Genomic DNA, 23,348 nt, shown 5'->3' with positions numbered 1-23,348 from the left:
TGCTTCCAGGGGGTTTGCAGTGGGGTTGTGAAGGGCTTAAAGTGTTGGGGGTGTACCTGGGCTCGGAGAGATGGGTCAGGAAGAACTGGGAGGGGCTGTCACAGGCAGTGGTGTCAAGACTGGCCAGGTGGAGGTGGCTCCTGTCCCAAGTGTCATATAGAGGGAGGGTGCTGATAATTAACAACCTGGTGGCATCTTCCCTGTGGCATAAACTGGCTGTCCTCAACCCCCCCGCCGGTCTGCTCGCAGACCTGCAACGCAAGCTGGTGGACTTCTTCTGGTCGGGCCATCACTGGCTGAGGGCAGCAGTGTTGTATATGACCGTCCATGAAGGAGGACAGGGCCTGGTGGAACTGGAGAGCAGGATGGCTGCGTTCCGGCTAAAGGCGGTGCAGAGACTGCTGTACCATACTGACGTTGGCTGGAGGGAACCAGCATGCGCGCTGCTGAGGAGAGCTGGCGGATTAGGTTTGGATCGGCAGCTGTTCCTCATGAAGCTGGAGAGGCTGAGTACAGCAGGTCTCTCAGACTTTTACTCTGGGGTGCTGAGGGCCTGGCAGCTGCTAAGGCCCACACGAGAAGGGGGTGTGGAGCCTGGGCTGTGGGTGTGGGAGGAGCCTATCTTCCACAACCCCGCCATCCCTTCATAATGGGATACAGGTATTCAAATAAGGAGAAGGCCAAATGTGTTTTGTTGAATTTTCTGTTTGCTCAGGCGAAGTTGTCTATTTGGCTAACAAGGAGGAACAGGGTCAAAGGTGGGGGATAACAGACCCTTTACTATTGTTTAATGGGATGGTCTCTGCGCGCCTTAGGGTTGAGTTTGAGTTCTATAAAATGATAAAAAGTTTGGAGATGTTTCAGGAGATATGGTGTGTTGGGGGGGCTGTCTGTATAGCTGGGGAAGATGTTTTGGATATACGGTTGTAGGAGTGGGTATTGTTTTGAGTATTGTAATGTTGGTTTGTATCATGTGTTTGCTGGAAAGGCGAGTATGGTACATGTATGCATCACAGGATGTATTTTTGGTTTTATTTTTAAGGGGGAGGTTGGTTGGTGAGTTTTAAATGAAATGAGAATGGTTCAATAAAGAAAGACAAAAAGTCAAAAAGTCTCTCTCCTCTCTCTCTCTCTCTCTCTCTCTCCTCTTCTCTCTCTCTCTCTCTCTCTCTCTCTCTCTCTCTCTCTCTCCAAAAACCATAGATTTTTATTCTTTCATTTTATTCACTGAAGCACTTGATCCTCATTTGAAATCAGGATCACTGTCTTCATGTCGATGGATCATTCAGCCCTTACAACCATCCTTCACCCCTTACAACCAAAATAAGAATCCCGTGTGTGTGTGAATAATTCTCATTCATTTTTTTTCCTGTTCCTTCTATTTTCCCTGTGTTGTGTTTGTCACTGACACCATCACCCTGTTTACCCAGCAGCCACCGTAACACATATGAGCAGGCTGACGGAGGGGTGTGTATTTGCAGGTCATAGAGCCCTGCCCCTCATCGCCACGCCCACTTTTCTCTGAGTGACAGGAGCTGATGTGTGAAGAGACACAGAGCGTTGGACTGTCCTCACCTGGAGATCCATGGAGTACCCTTTCTCTTCCCCCTCATTTTTTAAGAGGGTGCATGTGTGTGCGAGCGAGCACGAGAGACAGAGAGCAACACCTCAGGAGTCTCTGCACTGGCCCAGGCTTGAGAGCACTGATGGAATGAGTCTCCCTCTTTAAAAAAAATAGATATCATTGTTTGTTTACATACTTGAAGCGATGCACTTTTTTAATAATTTACACTGCCTGACCAGATGTGCTGGTAGTCAACTGGAGCAGATGTTTTGTTTTATGTTGTGGTTGTTTTTATGTTTCAAACTCCGGAGATACGGAACAATGAAATCCTCCTTTGGCTGTGTCATTTAGCTGTAAGATTTTAAACGTTCAGGGACTTTCCTTATCTAATTTGTAATTTCAGAAAGAGTCGCCTGTACAGTTGTTGTTTTGTTTGAGGATTTAATTGTTCTACTGAGGCCAGTTTGAGTTTTGCTGCAGTGTAGAGAGGACTCACTCTTCTCCACTCCAGTCTCAGGAAGCTGCCAGCCTGAGCTGGTGGACAGGAGGAGCAGTCAGTCCAACATGTCCCCAGACTGAACAGGAGAGAGGGACAGCTCCACCCAGCTGAGGTCAGGCACTGGAGGAAAGGGACTCCTGTTGGAAGTATGGCTGGAGAACTGGGTTGTGGACAGTGAGAGGCCATGGGGTCACTCGGTATTGCCATACCCCGTATTGGACGTGCTCTGTAAACACTTTCTCTCACTATTGAAGGACGTTTAATCAAGGCAACAGTGACCAGCCAGCTGTCATCCGCATAGAGGGAGAACGCCTGCCTTTCTCCACCACTTCGCCTTTGTTTTATTACATCATCATTGGAGGAAAATAGTGTGCGTGTCAAGAATTTGTATAACAAGGACTTTTGATACATCTTGACTTTTGTAAATTGTTGGGAGCTAATTTTTGTATGGACACTGAAGATGCTCCCATTTTTGTATGTTTTTGTCCAAGGGATATTTGCCTTCATTTGAATCAGTGACTAAACGACTTTGTATTTTATAGATTAGATATGAAGGACCCATTGTTTTGTAAAATACTTACTGAAATACTTGCAAACTTGTGCTGTAATACTCTTTGAAATGTATTCCAATTTTACTGTACAGAGTTGTCTGTAAAATGACATGCACTAATACTTCATGCAACATATTGAATCAGACTGCATAAACTGTACACAACTCAGAGCTCAAATATACCGTACACCACTACATTCCAACTATCGAAAAGCAGTTCAGGCAATATATTGATGTGTAGGAAAGAAAACCTGTTATTTGTCTCACATATTACTTATTTTGATGTGTAAATTGTAGATAATGTTTATCTGCCTTAAAAGGTTTTATTAATTTAACATTACTCCACAAGCACCAACACACAGCCTTCATCGGAATCATGTTTTATTGGAAGATTTAATAACACTACAGTTCCTGAGAGGATTGTCTGTTTGCACTGGTGCTCCCTAAAATGAACTGGCAACTGAGAGCATTCTCCATGATACAGTACCTCAACAATATATGTGCCAAGTCAAGGTCATTTCTTGTTTCTTTAAAATGTTTTCCTTTTACAACACTATGATATCAAGGTAAATACAAGGTGAAGCTTAGTAAAACATTTGCTGAAGGGTTATTGAATATCAGGTTCTACAAGAGAGGTCAACCTCTTCTTTTCATATTGCAGCCTATTCATTACCACATTATCGGGATCCTAATGAATCACTTTGAGACTCAACTGTGAAGCGCTCTAGATGTGCTACTCTCATACTCCATATGTTTGAATAACACCATTTTTTCTGTTTCCTTATTATCTGGTTGGTACGAACAGTTCATAATTGGAGCTCCAAGCAATCAACTGCTTAAAACAAAGACCTGTAGTAGGTTACTGATGTCAAAGCTTTAGTGATACAGGGTTGACTAGATAAAGGAATTCTCCAAAATGCAATCAGTGAAACAGACATGCTTTTAATAGTGGTATTATTGTTTTTTATTCCTTCAGGGGAAATGGCCTCCATATCTCAACGCAACATGATGTGTGTCACATGAACATGTAGGCCAAGCAGTTTGTATCAGTGTGTAGTAGAATGCTGAGCTTTAGTACAGTCCAGTCATTAGAGCCCTCTGGTGCCAAATGTGCTGAACTGCTACCAAAACACAACTACCAAATCAAATAAAAATGTATTGGTCACATACACATGTTATTGCCGGTGTAGCAAAATGCTTGTAACCCCAAGAAGAATCACAGATTAGTAATTTCTATTCAACCAGTTGAAATTCAAGTCTTTATTATTTTGTGTCGTCTGTTTCAAGGGGACACTCCTTGCAGGGTAGAGCATTCTCGTCTTTAGTAGCTGAGGCGCCACTGCGCCAACCCAGCATAGCAGACAGTGCCCTGCCCCACCCCACCAGGGTCGCCAGCACTCCTCCCTCTGGGGCCGGCTCACTGTGCCTAACCTTGGAGGATACCTGGCACTTCAGGCTCTCAATACGCTCATGGAGCTCTTTCGTCAGATGGTGGCTGGCGCCCAACTTGTACTTGTAATCTACAGTAACACAGAGAAAGTAGGGAGATGGAGAAGACGTTTTAGAGTTTATATGCTCAGATAACCTGAAATTGAAGTGTAGGGACACTTTGACCAGGGATTACCATTCTCAATATTTTGAAGAATCTGCAGGGTCTCCTTCTCAATCATACACACCATAGGGAGGGGAATCTGAAGAAGAGAGTTGCATGATTCAGCTTTCAGGGTAATGGACATTAACATTTGCTGATGACATTAATTGTGCATCTCTCAAGACCAGAATTATCCTTTCTACCACTGAGCTGAGGTGAAGGAATAAGGTTGAGGTCTCTTACACTGGTTTTGCAGTCCAGCTCATGCTGCATGATCATGGCCTTGCGTTCGGGGTCATCGGTCAGGCAGTTGATGTGGTAGCCTCTCCGATGGGCCATCTTCCACTTGCTGATGTACTTGGTGGTGCCCCAGATAGAAAGCATCCGGGCAAAGGAATCCTCCTCTGTGGTGCACAACAATGGTTACTTACATCATTGGTGCTTTATTGGTGTACTTCAGAATAGAGGGGGAGAAGTGTTACTGGTGATAACTCACTACCCTTCTCCTTGGGTTGGGCTGCAGGTCCTGCCTAATGAAAGAGGGACACATATATAAACTGTATGTGATGACATCCCTGATATCAAATGTACAGTTGTCTGGATTGGACCAAACATTATGATGTCCTTTCAAACAAAGTTACCTCTTCATCGTCATCCTCTTCATCCACACCCTCTGACTCCATGCCACTCTGTCCCTTGTCTGACTGCACTCCGGTCCCCCCAACAAAGCCATCATCATCATCATCCTCCTCCAACTCGCTCTGTGAGTCACTGAGACCAGAGTGCAAGCATTTACCTCATGCTTTGGTATTCCAATTGTATGAGACTATATTCACTATAGTAATGACCATATCATGGACTAGGTGAGACTACACCATTGTATTTCTATGGATTATACTTACTCCAAGGTGGGCTGTTGTGCAGCGTGAGCCATCTCCGTCTTCTCCATCCCAAAACCTCTGGATCACAGAAGTATTGTGTAAAAGTCTTCAGTAACTTAAAATAAACATTCATTGCCAATACAATTATTCATAATGTACACTACGTGTAATAGGTTAAACAAATGCGCTCATTTCTTACCTACTTGGTACACAATGACCAGGATAGTCTTGTTGCTGTTCAAAAGCACTTGAAAAATGCTGTTGTCAGCTATGACACGTTTCAGAACTCTCAGAATACCTCAGTTCCAGAATCTTAATATTAAATGATTCTTACCAGCCTAAATTTCTTCCAGGTGTTGATTCATGTCATTACGTTTCCATCCCACGTTTTAGTTTTTGTCACATGTGCAACAGGCATATAGATAGCATCACTTCCATCTTCTATATTAATGTGCATAGTCAAAATGTGCCGGGGGTCGTTACCCTGCTGGCATCTAATCAATGATAAACATTGATTTATTATCAGGAAAATAGCAGTATCCTCTAAGGCTTGAGGACTGGTGCTGTAAAGATGCTGAAAACAGAATCCTATTTAAGAGTGAAGGGAAACAATTGATTTGTCAAAATCATTTTATTTAAAAAAAAAATGAATTTCATAGATGCATGAATACTCTGATAACCAGTTTAAATACAATCTAAAATGAATATATATATATAATACTGCAGTTTTTTTTTTTTTTTACTATATTTCAAATGTTTTATCTAGTAACAATCCTATGACCAATCAGCAATTAGCATGCCAGCTAAGTCAGAAGCATAGTGTCTGCTAGAGTTTGTATACTATACAAATACACACGGCACAAACACGTTTGTCACGTGTCAGCTTAAATAGTGTATATATAACTCCTGTAAAGGAAGAGGACAACTGTCTTTGACAATCTTTATTATTGGTCATATCTTGGCCTTCCAGAAACACACTGTCCTTTTTTCATAAATACAACAAAAAGTAAAAATATTTGACCATAATCCTTTGCAACAGTCTGTGGTGCTCTCTGAGTTTCAGTTTGAGTCCTCCAGGCTGCTGCTCTTCTAATCTGAGCCACAATTGCAAAGCCGTACCATGATGCTTTGCAGGCTGGGCTCTACGATGCCGAGCAGGGGCCTCTGGGAAGGGTCTCCATTCCAGCAGGCCTCCATCAGCTGCCAACATTCCTCATCAAAGTTGGCCAACCGTTCGGGTCGCGCGCCTGCAAACAACATGGGCACAAATGAGGCCCGGGCAGCTCTCTAGTCCAATTCAGCTAACAGACACACACACTACACATCCACAAACATCTCATCCACAAATAGACACACTGTAAATCCTGGATAAAAGACAAATGTTACAACAAGCTATTTGGTTTTGATCATATTCAGTCAGTTTGAATGAGTATTTTAGCTGTGGGTTTGCACATCACCTTTTTTAACATTATTCCACAACTGGTCCTTGCTGGAGCATTTCTCAAAGGACTCTGGGAGTTTGACGGAGCCAGTGCAGAGGTACCAGAACAGGATTCCAAAGGCATAGACATCCACAGAATTATCATACTTTCCTGAAGAAAGGGGTGAGACTTGGGGTTTAACCAAAGAGTCTAGAATAAGAGGTGATCCATGATGCAGCAGTGTGACCGAGTAGCAGGATAGCTGACCTGTGAAGAGCTCGGGGGCCATGTGGATGGGGGTTCCTACGATGCTGCCGGACATCATGGCCTCTGGCTTACAGAAGCCCAGGTCTGTGATCTTGGCCCGGTTCTGTTTGTCCAACTGAGGGAGGGACAGACGACAGCACAGGTTAGGAACACTTTTGGCAAGACGTGAAACTTCAGGACCATAAATATTGGTTTCTCAGGGCTTACACAGTCAAAAAAAGCATACCCTTCAGTCTCCTATACAAAGAAAGTAAGTGATTTTCTCCCCAATTGTCAACTCAAACCTAAATTCCAAAAAGGTCAGTACTCGGAGCATCCAATGCCCCAGAACATTCAATTTATGAGGGAAGTTAAATCATTTTCCATAACTCTGTCCTAACAATACAGCCACGTGTTCTAGCCTGTGACCTCCATTTTAGGAAAATGCAAACATAGTATGTCTCATTAAACATTGCCCCTTATTATCACACATAGTTGAGTCAGTCAGAGGACACAGCAGAACAGTGATATGAGCCAACCATCATACTGTGTAGGCAGGGCTGGGCTATTACACAAACAAGCAAGCAGATTTTTTTATTTCACCTTTATTTAACCAGGTAGGCAAGTTGAGAACAAGTTCTCATTTACAATTGCGACCTGGCCAAGATAAAGCAAAGCAGTTCGACAACATACAACAACACAGAGTTACACATGGAGTAAACAACATACAGTCAATAATACAGTAGAAAAAAAAATAAGACTATATACAATGTGAGCAAATGATGTGAGATAAGGGAGATAAAAGCAAAAAAATGCCATGGTGGCAAAGTAAATAAAGTACAGCAAGAAAAACACTGGAATGGTAGATTTGTAGTTTGAAGAAAGTTCAAAGTTCAAATATAAATAATATGGTGCAAAGGAGCAAAATAAATAAAATAAATAAATACAGTAGGGGAAGAGGTAGTAGTTTGGGCTAAATTATAGATGGGCTATGTACAGGTGCAGTGATCTGTGAGCTGCTCTGACAGCTGGTGCTTAAAGCTAGTGAGGGAGATAAGTGTTTCCAATTTCAGAGATAGGTGGATTATGATGGAAATAATGAGGAATTCATTAGTGTTCGGTGCTGGAGCGTTTCTGTGCCATGATGACCACAGCTGAATCAGCTCAACATTAGAACTGAATTGATGAATGGATAGTGTAGTGATCAACACTAGTGTTACACATTTAGCATGATTTGAGATGACCTTTAACCCTCACTCACCAGCACATTCTTTAGTTTGATGTCTCTGTGCAGAAGCCCCTGACCATGCAAGAAGCGAATGCCTTCCACCACATCCAGAGCGATCTGGAGTCTCTCCTTTAGTGATAAACCAGCCTGATAGAGAGCGAGGAGATGGTGAGGTAGACCTCAGTGGGCCAATCACTTATGTCATCATAAGTGCTAGATGAACTATATTAGAGTAAATGATAGATATGTGATTACCTTCAGGCCTGTGTAGAGATCTCTGTGAAGCCTCTCCATGATGAGCAGCACAGCAATGCTGGAGCCTCCACCATACGTGTGGTCAATCACCGAGCCGTGCAGGTCCACCAGGCGCTCGTGTTTAGGGAGGGACCTGCGCCCATACACAATAGAGAAGGTAGGAAAATGAAGGTCCTACAGTTTTATATACATCCTACCCTCTGTGTTAGTAGAAATGGCAGGGGAGGTTGCATTGGAATATATATTATATTGAATTCTGCTTATATCACGCTATACCACAATAAAGATTAAGTTGAAATGCAGAGACTCCAAGACCATTGACAGTGCTTTTGAAGTGACAGGTTGGAAATCTGTAGCCTATCTCCGCTGCACTTTATCAGCACAATGGACAGCGCTCTACACACTAAAGTGAGGTCGTTTTGGTAATGAATATAGGCTACAATATAAATAGGGTAATTCCCCTACTACAAACAGCCTATGTGAATGCAGCCATCTTAACAAAAAAATCTGTCTTAACAAAATAACTAGTTATTCGTGCAGGCTTAGAATACCGACAACTACTACAGTGAGAAGCAGCCATCCACAGTGGTCTTGCCAAACAAATAGGCCCACTTGAAAAATCATGGCGCCCATGAGTACAGCAACACGTTGTGAACACTTCTGTTGATCAAATTTGACCCACGTAATCAATTAAGCAATCATAAACACGTTTCCAAAAGGTACATTTACAACCATAATACATCATAACCATAATGAATGTATCCATTTCCATGATGAAACATTTTTATTTTTTTATTTTTCATTTAACTAGGCAAGTCAGTTAAGAACAAATTCTTATTTTCAATGACGGCCTACCAGGGAACAGTGGGTTAACTGCCTTGTTCAGGGGCAGAAAGACAGAATTTTACCTTGTCAGCGCGGGGATTCGATCTAGAAATCTTTCGGTTACTGGCCCAATGCTCTTACCACTAGGCTACCTGCCGCCCCATACATACCGATATGTAGCTATACCCAGGGGTGTCATATGGGTTCTTGCATTGGAATTATATTGAATTCAGCAGTAACCGAGTATTCCAGCCACTGTCTTCATATGAACCAGTTGCTATTAAATAGTTTTTGGACAGAAAGCCTGTGGCTACGGTAGGATTCTAGGCTAACCTGGGCTGGCTCCTCTGTTTCAAGATTGTCAGGAACAGTCGGAGGTGGAGAGAGCTGTGGAGCCTTTATTATGGCGGTGCTTGTGGAAGGTTCTGCACACAGAGCTAGCTGGACCTCATCAGCATCATCGCTGCTGGGTTTGGCGGCAGCCTCTGTGGATTAATGCTGCTGCTCATCGCTCTCTCCTTTGGCCAATTTCTGATATCCATCGTGGCAGTGGCAGTTTTGGTTTGAGCAAGCTAAATAGGCTAAGGCTAATAACACTAACATTTTTTTACAGCTAGCTAAGAAGCTAACTAAACTCTGTAGTGGTGGGGCGTGAGGCAAAGTTGAGTGAGGAAGCTTCAATGGTAAACTTGGCCCCACCCTTATAAATAAAAATCTATAATTACAGGCGCATCACGTTATTCATCTAGCCTACCACAGATGAGAAGCGTTTTTCCCCTCTTTTTAGGGAAAGCCAATGAAAACATACATAACCACTCCAGTGGCTTTCCATATTCCCCCACACACCGCTGGGCACTCTGTCCATTGTGCTGATACAGTGCAGCGGAAAAATACAGATTTTGCGCCAACCTGTCACTCAATCATTGTAACTTTTTTGCTATTTTATATAGAGACATAAAACTAAAACTGAGGGTGCACAAGTTTCAACTGAGGGGGCTAAGCCCCTTGTGGAGCCTGGCCTGCAGATACAGTACCATAACCTTTACCGCTGCATGGTGTATGAAATTCTTCTATCAGTCACAAGGAGGCAGAGGCATCACAGTTCCAACACTAGCATCTGCCCAGACATGAGTGGTTGCTCCTCTATGAACTGCATTAGTAAGCTTTTATAGCAGATGAGCCGTGAAATTACACAGTGAAAGGCTGCAGTTATATGAAATTAACATGCTGAGATGTACACTAAACACAGCACCTGATGCCATTTCATTGCCCTAGAGAAAAACTTGTCCTGGGGAGCAGAATATGTTTCGTTATCCTAGAGGGTGTTGGCTTTACCAGTACATGCATTATACAAAGAGCTGTCACCACCAATAAGAAGAGTTTTGTTGATGACAAATGAGTCTCACCATTGTTTATTATTGGATCATTATTTTTCACTTGAGTATGGACCAATTTTGATACTGCAAAACAAGTTCACTCAGTTGACTTCCTATTTATTACCTTAGGTGTCAGCTTAAAGGCATGCTTTATTGAAATGATGGTTGAGATCCACTGGCTGGGCCAGCTCACCTGGTGTAGTGAAACTCCAGGGCCAGGTCGTTCCAGTGCTTGTCGTCAGGTGGTACAACTGACTTCAGAGCGCAGGGATAGCGTCCCCCCCAGCTGTCACACAGATAGACCACTCCATACTGACCCCGCCCCAGCTCTCGCCCAAGTTTGGGCTTGCCTGCCAGGAAGAGAGAAACATGTCAATACATTTTCATACAACCAACAGTGACATTGCCAGTGACATCAAAGTAAACTACTGGTCAACTTCATGAAAAAGTTGTTGATTTTGTTGTCAGTCATAAATACAGATTTGTGTTATTGTACTGTGACTGGTATAGGTTCTGGGCCTTTTTAGCATGTGAGAGCGTGGAACCCAGGCAGAGTGATTACTGTCGGTGCCAGAGCTCAGAGCCCAGTGGATAGAGCAGCTAGTATGTGTGTCTCACCATGCAGTAGCACATCTCGGAGGGAGCGGCTCTCCAGAGACAGGCGGGCCAGCCGCGGGGCGTGGTCCTTCCTCACACGCAGCCACAGGTCCTCAGTACGCTCCAACCGCCCCGTGTGGCCCTCCTCCAGCTACACACACATACGTCATAGGTTGAAATGAAGCCAACAAATGTTAACGACACTCCAGGTACTTGTAAACCCATAATATCATCATAAAAGTGCAAAACTGCAAACAGAAAAATAATCTATGACTAGATATCAGATAAATCATGAATAATTCTGTCAAACACAGGCCAAATAATCCATGTTTTCCACATAGTGTTTTAATCCCTAATATGGCATCCTAGTTCAAACTGGGTTTTGTTGAAACCACTGTGATACTTAACGAGGGTCTTTATCAATGATGGGAATCACATTGTCACTCATGTGGGAAGAACCATCACTTACATTTGACCATTGAGATCAAAGGTCAAAGAAGGTCAAGCAGAAAAAAAAAATCTGTAACTGGAGAGTTGCTGAAGTTCATATGCACACTGTATACAGATTTTTACATTGTGTTTACGTTTGTTTATTCCATGTGTAACTCTGTTGTTGTCGCACTGCTTTGCTTTATCTTTGCCAGGTTGCAGTTATAAATGAGAACTTGTTCTCAACTGGCCTACCTGGTTAAATATAAGTGACATAAAAAAATAAAGTGAGACATTGCCAGGTTTTTAAGTCCCAAGAGCTACCGTGAAGAGAGAACCTGGCAAAACTGGTTGAAATTACAGTACCAATCAAAAGTTTGGACAAACCTAATCATCCAAGGGTTTTTCTTTATTTTACTATTTTCTAAATTGTAGAATAATAGTGAAGACATCAAAACTATGAAATAAGACATGGAATCATGTAGTAACCAAAAAACTCAGAAACAAACCAAAATATATTTTAGAGTCTTCAAAGTAGCCACCCTTTGCCTTGACAGCTTTGCACACTCTTGGCATTCTCTTAACCAGCTTCATGAGGTAATCACCTGGAATGCTTTTCCAACAGTCTTGAAGGAGTTCCCACATATGCTGAGCACTTGTTGGCTGCTTTTCCTTCACTCCGCGATCCAACTCATCCCAAAGTATCTCAATTGGGTTGAGGTCGGGTGATTGTGGAGGTTGGGTCATCTGATGCAGCACTCCATCACTCTCCTTCTTGGTCAAATAGCCCTTACACAGCCTGGAGGTGTGTTGGGTCATTGTCCTGTTGAAAAACAAATGATAGTCCCACTAAGCACAAATCAGATGGGATGGTGTATCACTGCAGAATACTGTGGTAGTCATGCTGGTTAAGTGTGCCTTGAATTTTAAATAAATCCCCAACAGTGTCACCAGCAAAGCACCCCATCACACCTCCTCCTCCATCCTTCACGGTGGGAACCACACAAGCGGAGATCATCCGTTCACCTACTCTGCGTCTCACAAAGACATGGCGGTTGGAACCAAAAATCTCAAATTTGGACTCATCAGACCAAAGGACAGATTTCCACCGGCAAGTCTCTTCTTCTTATTGGTGTCCTTTAATAGTGGTTTCTTTGCAGCAATTCAACCATTAAGGCCTGATTCACGCAGTCTCCTCTGAACAGTCGAAGTTGAGATGTGTCTGTTACTTGAACTCTGTGAAGCATTTATTTGGGCTGCAATCTGAGGCTGGTAACTCTAATGAACTTATCCTCTGCAGCAGCGGTAACTCTGGGTCTTCCTTTCCTGTGGCGGTCCTCATGAGAGCCAGTTTCATCATAGCGCTTGGTGGTTTTTGTGACTGCACTTGAAGAAACTTTCAAAGTTCTTGAAATGTTCTGGATTGACTGACCTTCATGTCTTAAAGTGTCTTCATGTCTGTCGTTTCTATTTGCTTATTTGAGCTTTTCTTGCCATAATATGGACTTGGTCTTTTACCAAATAGGGCTATCTTCTGTATACCACAATTACCTTGTCACAACACAACTGACTGGTGCAAACGCATTAAGGAAAGAAATTCCACAAATGTACTTTAAACAAGGGACACCTGTTAAATGAAATGCATTCCAGGTGACTACCTAATGAATATAGTTGAGAGAATGCAAAGCTGACATCAAGGCAAAAGGTTGCTATATATCAAATATGTTAAGATTTGTTTAACACTTTTTTGGTTACTACATGATTCATAGTTTTGATGTCTTCACTATTATTCTACAATATAGAAAAACCCTGGAATGAGTAGGTGTGTCCAGACTTTTGACTGGTACTGTATATCATTATTACAAACAGAGACTGGTTGAAAGAAAGTCATTATAAGGTCATGTCAAACAGTTTTTCCCGCTGGGAAAGAAAAAAGTAGCCAAGACCAAACCTGATTGGATGAAGAGTGCAATAGAGAAGAGTGCACCTTATGGAGAGTGTGAAGGTCCATAAAAAAGGTTCTTGTTTGTTAAAAAAGATTAGCTGAAGCCGGGTTTGGAGTGCGGTGTACCTGTCGCAGGGAGGCAGCGAAGGCATCGTGGGAGCTGTTGAGGCGTGTTCTGAACTGGGAACAGATACTCTTAGCCAGCTTGGCAGCACTCAAGCTCTCTATGGCATCCTGTGCCACCTTCCTCTTCCACTCTGGAGTGATGCCAGGAGGGTTCACAAACGTTATCCTCTGAATGATCTACATAGGGGAGGAGAGAAAGAGAAGGAGAGGAGAGAGATACAGAGAGAGAGAGAATACATGAGAAATAAATCAAGGTTCAAATCAATGTGTTGTTTTTGCAAAGCCCTACAATTGAAGTAGATTCCTGAGGCTTGACTGGGAATGGTTACCTGTTTGATCTGCTCCCAGACGAGTCTCGTAACAGATGATCCTGAATGGAAGGTCACCTCCACGTGATAGGCAGCGTTGAGGATCTGACCAGGACAGGAAGTGAGATGGAGAGAACAGAACAAGATGTTATCATTTAACTTAGACCAACTGTTTCGTAGGAAAAAAGGTCATCGTCTTTTATCCTGTCTTTTTCATTGTCTTTTGAGGAGTCAGTCTATTGAATTAATCTCAAACATCTGATGGTATTTGGACATCTTATCAATGATATGGTCAACATAATGTAGTACAGAGAAACAGAAAAGGCACTTCTGAACAAAACATGCTTCATTTGACATGGTTGACATACGGTATCTAAATTATGGAAGAGTATACTGTACAATCACACACCTGTTTGAGGTGGTTGGAGGTGACATTGTGGACAGATGACTCCATGTTGGACTTCTCCAGGCTGTTTAGACAGCGCTCCAGGGTTCCTACAAAGCTCTCCCTCAGGTAGTCCACAGAGCTGATCAGCTTGTTGGCCACCGCCTGGTTCAACCTCACAACTATCAACTCCTGGATCTGGTGGATGCAAGACTTGATGTCCTTTGAGGTAACAGGCTCTCCGTTGGTCGCCACTATGATGTCTGTGAGGTCAGAGAGAGAGAAAGAGAGAATGTGAAAGAAAACGTGAGTGAAAGATAATGTAGGTTGGTTACACGCCACTACCATGCAAACCTCATACTGTGACTGAGTTCATGCTATGGCGTTATAGTGTGTTTATGTTGATTGCATGGCTAGTTGCGACATTTTACAAGTAGGCTAAATGGTCTTTTGTAAACTGTCAAGAGAAGTGTGTGATATTCATTACATTTTTCAGGCAACATTTGACGAGCTTTGGGCATAATATCATACTGACACCTGCTGCTCCTATCTGAACGGCAGTGAGAGTGAACACTGGAATGTTCTAATGAATCCAGCCAGTCACTGTCTGGTCTGTGAGCATCTCTCTCTCTGGTTCTCCCTCTCCCTGGTTCATTTTCTCTCTCTCTCATATATATATATATATATATATATATATATATATATATATATATATATATATACACACTGCTCAAAAAAATAAAGGGAACACTTAAACAACACAATGTAACTCCAAGTCAATCACACTTCTGTGAAATCAAACTGTCCACTTAGGAAGCAACACTGATTGACAATAAATTTCACATGCCGTTGTGCAAATGGAATAGACAATAGGTGGAAATTATAGGCAATTAGCAAGACACCCCCAATAAAGGAGTGGTTCTGCAGGTGGGGACCACAGACCACTTCTCAGTTCCTATGCTTCCTGGCTGATGTTTTGGTCACTTTTGAATGCTGGCGGTGCTTTCACTCTAGTGGTAGCATGAGACGGAGTCTACAACCCACACAAGTGGCTCAGGTAGTGCAGCTCATCTAGGATGGCACATCAATGCGAGCTGTGGCAAGAAGGTTTGCTGTGTCTGTCAGCGTAGTGTCCAGAGCATGGAGGCGCTACCAGAAGACAGGCCAGTACATCAGGAGACGTGGAGGAGGCCGTAGGAGGGCTACAACCCAGCAGCAGGATCGCTACCTCCGCCTTTGTGCAAGGAGGAGCAGGAGAAGCACTGCCAGAGCCCTGCAAAATGACCTCCAGCAGGCCACAAATGTGCATGTGTCTGCTCAAACGGTCAGAAACAGACTCCATGAGAGTGGTATGAGGGCCCGACGTCCACAGGTGGGGGTTGTGCTTACAGTCCAACACCGTGCAGGACGTTTGGCATTTGCCAGAGAACACCAAGATTGGCATATTCGCCACTGGCTCCCTGTGCTCTTCACAGATGAAAACAGGTTCACACTGAGCACATGACAGATGTGACAGAGTCTGGAGACGCTGTGGAGAACGTTCTGCTGCCTGCAACATCCTCCAGCATGACCGGTTTGGCGGTGGGTCAGTCATGGTGTGGGGTGGCATTTCTTTGGGGGGCCGCACAGCCCTCCATGTGCTCGCCAGAGGTAGCCTGACTGCCATTAGGTACCGAGATGAGATCCTCAGACCCCTTGTGAGACCATATGCTGCTGCGGTTGTCCCTGGGTTCCTCCTAATGCAAGACAATGCTAGACCTCATGTGGCTGGAGTGTGTCAGCAGTTCCTGCAAGAGGAAGGCATTGATGCTATGGACTGGCCCGCCCGTTCCCCAGACCTGAATCCAATTGAGCACATCTGGGACATCATGTCTCGCTCCATCCACCAACGCCACGTTGCACCACAGACTGTCCAGGAGTTGGTGGATGCTTTAGTCCAGGTCTGGGAGGAGATCCCTCAGGAGACCATCCGCCACCTCATCAGGAGCATGCCCAGGCGTTGTAGGGAGGTCATACAGGCACGTGGAGGCCACACACACTACTGAGCCTCATTTTGACTCGTTTTAAGGACATTACATCAAAGTTGGATCAACCTGTAGTGTGGTTTTCCACTTTAATTTTGAGTGTGACTCCAAATCCAGACCTCCATGGGTTGATAAATTGGATTTCCATTGATTATTTTTGTGTGATTTTGTTGTCAGCACATTCAACTATGTAAAGAAAAAGGTATTTAATAAGATTATTTCTTTCATTCAGATCTAGGATGTGTTGTTTAAGTGTTCCCTTTATTTTTTTGAGCAGTATATATATATATGTACATTTACATTTAAGTCATTTAGCAGACGCTCTTATCCAGAGCGACTTACAAATTGGTGCATTCACCTTATGATATCCAGTGGAACAACCACTTTACAATAGTGCATCTAAATCTTTTAAGGGGGGGGGGTTAGAAGGATTACTTTATCCTATCCCAGGTATTCCTTAAAGAGGTGGGGTTTCAGGTGTCTCCGGAAGGTGGTGATTGACTCCGCTGTCCTGGCGTTGTGAGGGAGCTTGTTCCACCATTGGGGTGCCAGAGCAGCGAACAGTTTGGACTGGGCTGAGCGGGAACCGTGCTTCCTCAGAGGTAGGGGGGCCAGCAGGCCAGAGGTGGGTGAACACAGTGCCCTTGTTTGGGTGTAGGGCCTGATCAGAGCCTGAAGGTATGGAGGTGCCGTTCCCCTCACAGCTCCGTAGGCAAGCACCATGGTCTTGTAGCGGATGCGAGCTTCAACTGGAAGCCAGTGGAGAGAGCGGAGGAGCGGGGTGACGTGAGAGAACTTGGGAAGGTTGAACACCAGACGGGCTGTGGCGTTCTGGATGAGTTATATAGTTATATAGATGATATATAGTGATGAAGTGTTGGAGCGAGAGTTCTCCTCATGGACAACTTGTTTCTACAATAAAAAAGGTTATTTTTGGATTCAATCGCCTTTGCTGAAACATGTCGTATCTCAAAGGAGACAAGTGCACATGATTTTAAAGAAGGATACTGACGAACTGAATTTAGCGTTCAGTTTCAAGATTGATGGGTTTGATTATGTGTTCCACGCTTCTACTGAATCAATGAAATGCTTTGGGTGTGGAAGAGGGGCATTTGGTGCGTAATTGTCCAGAGAACGAGTGCGCAGAGCCCAGTAGCAGCTCTAGCACTGATGCAACTGAAGCACCACTGAGAAGAGAGAAGATGGGCAGATGTGGTGGGAGAAATAGGAAAGGGAGAGCAATGTGGCTACGGGGGTAGTTTTGGTAAAGCAGGGAAAAGGGGGGGGGCAGTAGGTGAGACTGCGATTGAGGTCGCTGAAGGGGTGCTGGAGAACGAAATGGGAGTTCAAGAGGAGAGTGAAACAATGGGAAATGAAACAGCTGTTTTCAAAGTACCGAGGAGTAAGAGGAAGAATTTAAGAGGTGGTGAAGGTTCTATTTCTAAGAGGAAGGGAGAGATGATAAATCAGTTGAGGAAAAACAAGTTGTTGAGATGCAGGTTTCTTCTGGGGATGATAGTGAGAGTGAGGCATCTGATACGTCACAACAAAATAGCGAGAGAAATGGGGTGGAAGGGAGGTATGGGATTGAAATGGTACTTACATTTCTGAATTTGACAAAAGGGAAGAAATATATGCAGGATTATAATGTAATGGATTTTTTTCCCCCTTAAAATGAATTGTTTATTGAATCAACAAAGTTTCTGATGTTAAAACTAACGGGTGTAGGTTTGACAAGCCCAGAAATTGCTAGACTAAAGAAAGTGGTCACGAGAGTGACAAGTGAGGTAAATTCTAAAGGAAATGAAAGAGCCTTAACTCTGTAAAGAGATGTGTTCTGTTTCTTATTCTATTTTATTTTCAGCCATGAGCAGTTTTAAGATTTCTTTAAACGTAAATGGGGCAAGACAGGAAAAAAAGAGCCGTAGTGTATGAGTTAATAAAGAGAAAGGGAAGTGACATAAGTTTTTTACAAGAAACTTATAGTAATATGGAAAATGTGGCAACAGGAGTGTGTGTGGGGGGTGGGGGGGGCAGTGGTGTGTGGTCATAAAAACTCAAAAAGTGGGGGTGTGGCCTTCCGGTTCTCAAAAGGTTTTTTGCCTTTGTCATATGAGGTTGAAGAGGTAGTTGAGGGGAGGTATTAAAAGTTAGAGCGAGATATCCCTATGTGTTTAATAAATGTATATGCCCCAGTAGTGGCAGTTGAGAGGGTATGTTTTTTAGAGACATCAAATACCATTGAGAAATGTAATACAGTCAGTGATTTAGATAGAAATCAGAAAGAACCTCATATAGCCTCAAGGACTTTAAAAAAAAAAACGCCTTATTGTAACACATGAACTATGTGATATTTGGAGGAGTCAAAATGGAGGCACGAGACAGTACACATGGGATAATGTGAGAGAGAACATAATCTCTCTGGCTAGGTTAGATAAGTGTGATGACTGTAAGTGTGATGACCCCAGTGGGATTTTCTGATCATTGTATAGTAACAGAGGTGGTGTACATTAACGCTGTAAAACCCAAAAGTGCATACTGGCATTTTAATATAACTTTATTGAGTGATGCTCACTTCAGGAAATGTTTTAGTTTTTTCTGGGAGAGGTGGAGGTCTGAAAAGGACAGTTTTGTTTCTCTTCAACAGTGGTGGGATATAGGGGAAATCCAGATTCAACAATTCTGTAATCAATACACCATGAATGTCACCAGATATATCACCAGATCAATGAACGCCCTAGAGTCTGAAATAGTGGAACTCCTGACGTTAGTTGAGGACACAGGAGATCGAGGCCATATTCAGGCACTCAAGAGGAAAAAAGCCGCATTGGCAGACCTGCTGGGTCTCAGAGCACAGGGGGCATTGGTGAGAAGTAAGTTTCAGGGAATCTCTGAAATGGATGCTTCATCCAAACTTTTCTTTGGTTTAGAGAAAAAGAATGGACAAAGAAGAATTATTCATTGCCTCAAATCAGCTGTTGGACAGGCGCTCACTAGCCTGTGAAATTAGAAAGAGGGCACTATAGTTCTATGCTGAGCTCTACAAGTGTGAGTACAAAGAGGCTTACATTTCCCTGATTCTGGATGTCTCTAGGGCTATTGGGTTGGATGCTGGTCTAATTTCAATTGATCAGGAAAAGGCATTTGAACGAGTTGAACATCAATACCTATGGGGCCACTTTTGAGGCTTTTGGTTTCAGCTCTGGTTTTATTGCCATGATCAGGGTGATATATGGTGACATTGAAAGTGTATTGAAGTTAATTGAGTGCTTAAGTGCTCCTTTTAAAGTGTGTAGAGGAATTAGGCAGGGGTGTTCGTTGTCTGGAATGCCATCGCTATAGAGCCACTACTAAATAGCATTAGAAGTCGCAGTGTACCTTTCAGAGGATATTCCTCCTATTGGTCTCTCAGCATATGCTGATGATGTAGTTATTTTAGTGAAAAATCAAGTGGAGGTGGATAGTTTGAGTCTCATAGTTGATCGGTTTAAGGGAATATCCTCTGCAAAGGTAAATTGGGAAAACAGTTGTGCTTTACAGATTGGGAAATGGTCTGGAGGGATCATGGCTTTGCCAGGATAGATCAGGGATATAGTAAGGATGTAAGATGGGTTTTTAAAGGATCAGTAAAAGCGAGAATAAAAGTGGATTTTGAGTTCTTCTCAGCTGTAAAAGACCTCCCATTGTTTGAGGAGAAGTGGATTTATGAAGGAGCGGAATGTTTAGTGGAGGAGGGGAAAATTGTTGACGTAATAAGTTGAATGTAAATAATTTCTTATTAAATGTATTAGCTTTTTATTTTAATTTAAGAAGGACACAATTGTTGTGTAACTTCTGAAAAGGCAGTGTGCCAATATTTGTGTTAATACTTTAGTTTAAAATAAAGGTTTTATAAAAACTCAAAACGCTCTGTAGGTAGGTAGGTAGGTAGGTAGGTAGGTAGGTAGGTAGGTCTCTCGTTAGTCTCTTTTATTTATTTATCTTATTTCACCTTTATTCAACCAGGCAGGCCAGTTGAGAACAAGTTCTCATTTACAACTGCGACCTGGCCAAGATAAAGCAAAGTAGTGCGACACAAACAACAGAGTTACACATAAACAAACATACAGTCAATAACACAATCGAAAAAATCTGTATACAGTGTGTGCAAATGTAGAAGAGTAGGGAGGGTAAGGCAATAAATAGGCCATAGAGGCGAAATAATTACAATTTAGCATTAACACTGGAGTGATAGACGTGCAGATGATGTGCAAGTAGAGATACTGGGGTGCAAAAGAACAAGAAGATAAACACCAATATAGGGATTAGGTAGTTGGGTGTGCTATTTACAGATTGGCTGTGTACAGGTACAGTGTACAGAACTGGAAGGAAAAGCGGCCAAAGGAAGTGTTGGCTTTGGGGATGACCAGTGAAAAATAGCTGCTGGAGTGCCTGCTATGGGTGGGTGTTGCTATGTTGACCAGTGAGCTGAGATAAGGCGGAGCTTTACCTAGCAAAGACTTATAGATGACCTGGAGCCAGTGGGTTTGGCAACAAATATGTAGCGAGGGCCAGCCAAAGAGAGCATACAGGTCGCAGTGGTGGGTAGTATATGGGGCTTTGGTGACAAAACGGATGGCACTGTGACAGATTACATCCAGTTTGCTGAGTAGAGTGTTGAGGCTATTTTGAAAATGACATCGCCAAAGTCAAGGATCGGTAGGATAGTCAGTTTTACGAGGGTATGTTTGGCAGGATGAGTGAAGGAGGCTTTGTTGTGAAATAGGAAGCCGATTCTAGATTGAATTTTGGATTGGCGATGCTTAATGTGAGTCTGGAAGGAGTTTACAGTCTAGCCAGACACCTAGGTATTTGTAGTTGTCCACATATTCTAAGTCAGAACCGTCCAGAGTAGTGATGCTTGTCGGGCAGGCGGGTGCGGGCAGCAATCGGTTGAAGAGCATGCATTTAGTTTTACTAGCATTTAAGAGCAGTTGGAGGCCACTAAAGGAGCGTTGTATAGCATTAAAGCTCGTTTGGAGGTTAGTTAACACAGTGTCCAAAGAAGGGCCAGATGTATACAGAATGGTGTCGTCTGCGTAGAGGTGGATTAGAGAATCACCAGCAGCAAGAGCGACATCATTGATAGATACAGAAAAAAAGAGTCGGCCCGAGAATTGAACCCTGTGGCACCCCAATAGAGACTGCCAGAGGTCCGGACAACAGGCCCTCCGATTTGACACACTGAACTCTATCTGAGAAGTAGTTGGTGATCCAGGCGAGGCAGTCATTTGAGAAACCAAAGCTGTTGAGTCTGCCGATAAGAATACAGTGATTGACAGAGTCGAAAGCCTTAGCCAGGTCGATGAAGACGGCTGCACAGTACTGTCTTTTATCGATGGCGGTTATGATATCGTTTAGGACCTTGAGTGTGGCTGAGGTGCACCCACGACCAGCTTGGAAACCAGATTACATAGTGGAGAAGGTACGGTGGGATACGAAATGGTCGGTGATCTGTTTGTTAACTTGGCTTTCGAAGATTTTAGGAAGGCAGGGCAGGATGAATACAGGTCTATAACAGTTTGGGTCTAGAGTGCCTCCCCCTTTGAAGAGGGGGATGACCGCAGCAACTTTCCAATCTTTGGGGATCTCAGATGATACAAAAGAGAGGTTGAACAGGCTAGTAATAGGGGTTGCAACAATTTCAGCAGATAATTTTAGAGAGGGTCCAGATTGTCTAGCCCAGCTGATTTGTAGGGATCCAGATTTTGCAGCTCTTTCAGAACATCAGCTGTCTGGATTTGGGTGAAGGAGAAGCGGGGGAGGCTTGGGCAAGTTGCTGCAGGGGGTGCAGAGCTGTTGGCCGCGGTAGGGGTAGCCAGGTGGAAAGCATGGCCAGCCGTAGAAAAATGCTTATTGAAATGATCGATTATCGTAGATTTATCGGTGGTGACAGTGTTTCCTAGCCTCAGTGCAGTGGGCAGCTGGGAGGAGGTGCTCTTATTCTCCATGGACTTTACAGTGTCCCAGAACATTTTGGAATTAGTGCTACAGAATGCAAATTTCTGTTTGAAAAAGCTAGTCGTAGCTTTCCTAACTGACTGTGTGTATTGGTTCCTGACATCCCTGAAAAGTTGCATATCGCGGGGGCTATTCGATGCTAAAGCAGAACGCCACAGGATGTTTTTGTGTTGGTCAAGGGCAGTTAAGTCTGGGGTGAACCAAGGGCTATATCTGTTCTTAGTTCTACATTTTTTGAATGGGGCATGCTTATTTAAGATGGTGAGGAAAGCACTTTTAAAGAGCAACCAGGCATCCTCTACTGATGGGATGAGGTCAATATCCTTCCAGGATACCCGGGCCAGGTCGATTAGAAAGGCCTGCTTGCTGAAGTGTTTTAGGGAGCGTTTGACAGTGATGAGGGGTGGTCGTTTGACCGCGGACCCACTACGGACGCAGGCAATGAGGCAGTGATCGCTGAGATCCTGGTTGAAAACAGCAGAGGTGTATTTAGAGGGCAAGTTGGTCAGGATGATATCTATGAGGGTGCCATGGTTACGGATTTAGGGTTGTACCTGGTAGGTTCCTTAATAATTTGTGTGAGATTGAGGGCATCTAGTTTAGATTGTAGGACGGCCGGGGTGTTAAGCATATCCCAGTTTAGGTCACTTAACAGTACAAACTCTGAAGATGGATGGGGGGCAATCAATTCACATATGGTGTCCAGGGCACAGCTGGGGGCTGGGTCTATAACAAGCGGCAACGATGAGAGACTTGTTTCTGGAAAGGGGGATTTTTAAAAGTAGAAGTTTGAATTGTTTGGGAACAGACCTGGATAGTATGACAGAACTCTGCAGGCTAACTCCGCCCCCTTTGGCAGTTCTATCTTGTCGGAAAATGTTGTAGTTGGGGATAGAAATTTCAGGATTTTTGGTGGCCTTCCTAAGCCAGGATTCAGACACGGCTAGGACATCCGGGTTGGCGGAGTGTGCAAAAGCAGTGAATAAAACAAACTTAGGGGGGAGGCTTCTAATGTTAACATGCATGAAACCAAGACTTTTATGGTTACAGAAGTCAACAAATGAGAGCGCCTGGGGAATGGGAGTGGTGCTGGGGCTG

General features: G+C 43.5%; 3 protein-coding genes across 8 annotated transcripts in view; 1 reads left to right on the top strand and 2 right to left on the bottom strand.

Moving 5' to 3' along the window:
- Positions 1 to 3,201, top strand: part of LOC115150622 (cadherin EGF LAG seven-pass G-type receptor 2-like) — an 88,745-nt gene extending 85,544 nt beyond the window's left edge. For 3 of the 6 annotated variants that reach the window (XM_029694100.1, XM_029694096.1, XM_029694095.1), the window contains one exon: positions 1,431 to 3,201. In XM_029694100.1, the coding sequence (XP_029549960.1) occupies positions 1,431 to 1,488 (58 nt within the window). In that variant the 3' untranslated portion in view covers positions 1,489 to 3,201. The remainder of the gene's footprint in view (positions 1 to 1,430) is intronic. The other 3 variants (XM_029694099.1, XM_029694098.1, XM_029694097.1) reach the window with 2 other exon arrangements.
- Positions 3,202 to 3,558: 357 nt separating this feature from the next.
- Positions 3,559 to 5,308, bottom strand: LOC115150624 (uncharacterized). Its single transcript, XM_029694102.1, has 7 exons — positions 5,289 to 5,308; positions 5,107 to 5,163; positions 4,846 to 4,975; positions 4,701 to 4,734; positions 4,448 to 4,608; positions 4,238 to 4,304; positions 3,559 to 4,133 (listed from the first exon to the last, which is right to left on the bottom strand). The coding sequence occupies exons 2-7, from the start codon at positions 5,151 to 5,153 to the stop codon at positions 3,877 to 3,879; spliced, it is 696 nt and encodes a 231-aa protein (XP_029549962.1). The 5' UTR covers positions 5,154 to 5,163; positions 5,289 to 5,308; the 3' UTR covers positions 3,559 to 3,876.
- A 389-nt stretch (positions 5,309 to 5,697) lies between these two features.
- The window catches only part of LOC115150623 (dual serine/threonine and tyrosine protein kinase), a 30,690-nt gene continuing 13,039 nt past the window's right edge, over positions 5,698 to 23,348 (bottom strand). The window contains exons 5-14 of the mRNA XM_029694101.1: positions 14,251 to 14,489; positions 13,863 to 13,946; positions 13,534 to 13,710; positions 11,055 to 11,184; positions 10,630 to 10,786; positions 8,236 to 8,368; positions 8,014 to 8,127; positions 6,774 to 6,888; positions 6,543 to 6,677; positions 5,698 to 6,332 (exon numbers count right to left, since the gene is read on the bottom strand). Of these exons, the coding sequence (XP_029549961.1) occupies positions 6,175 to 6,332; positions 6,543 to 6,677; positions 6,774 to 6,888; positions 8,014 to 8,127; positions 8,236 to 8,368; positions 10,630 to 10,786; positions 11,055 to 11,184; positions 13,534 to 13,710; positions 13,863 to 13,946; positions 14,251 to 14,489 (1,442 nt within the window). The 3' untranslated portion in view covers positions 5,698 to 6,174. The remainder of the gene's footprint in view (positions 6,333 to 6,542; positions 6,678 to 6,773; positions 6,889 to 8,013; positions 8,128 to 8,235; positions 8,369 to 10,629; positions 10,787 to 11,054; positions 11,185 to 13,533; positions 13,711 to 13,862; positions 13,947 to 14,250; positions 14,490 to 23,348) is intronic.

The sequence above is a fragment of the Salmo trutta genome, chromosome 16 (assembly GCF_901001165.1).
Source record: "Salmo trutta chromosome 16, fSalTru1.1, whole genome shotgun sequence".
NCBI lineage: Eukaryota > Metazoa > Chordata > Actinopteri > Salmoniformes > Salmonidae > Salmo > Salmo trutta.
The sequence above is the reverse complement of the archived record's forward strand: the minus strand, read 5'-3'. Positions and strand labels throughout refer to the sequence as shown.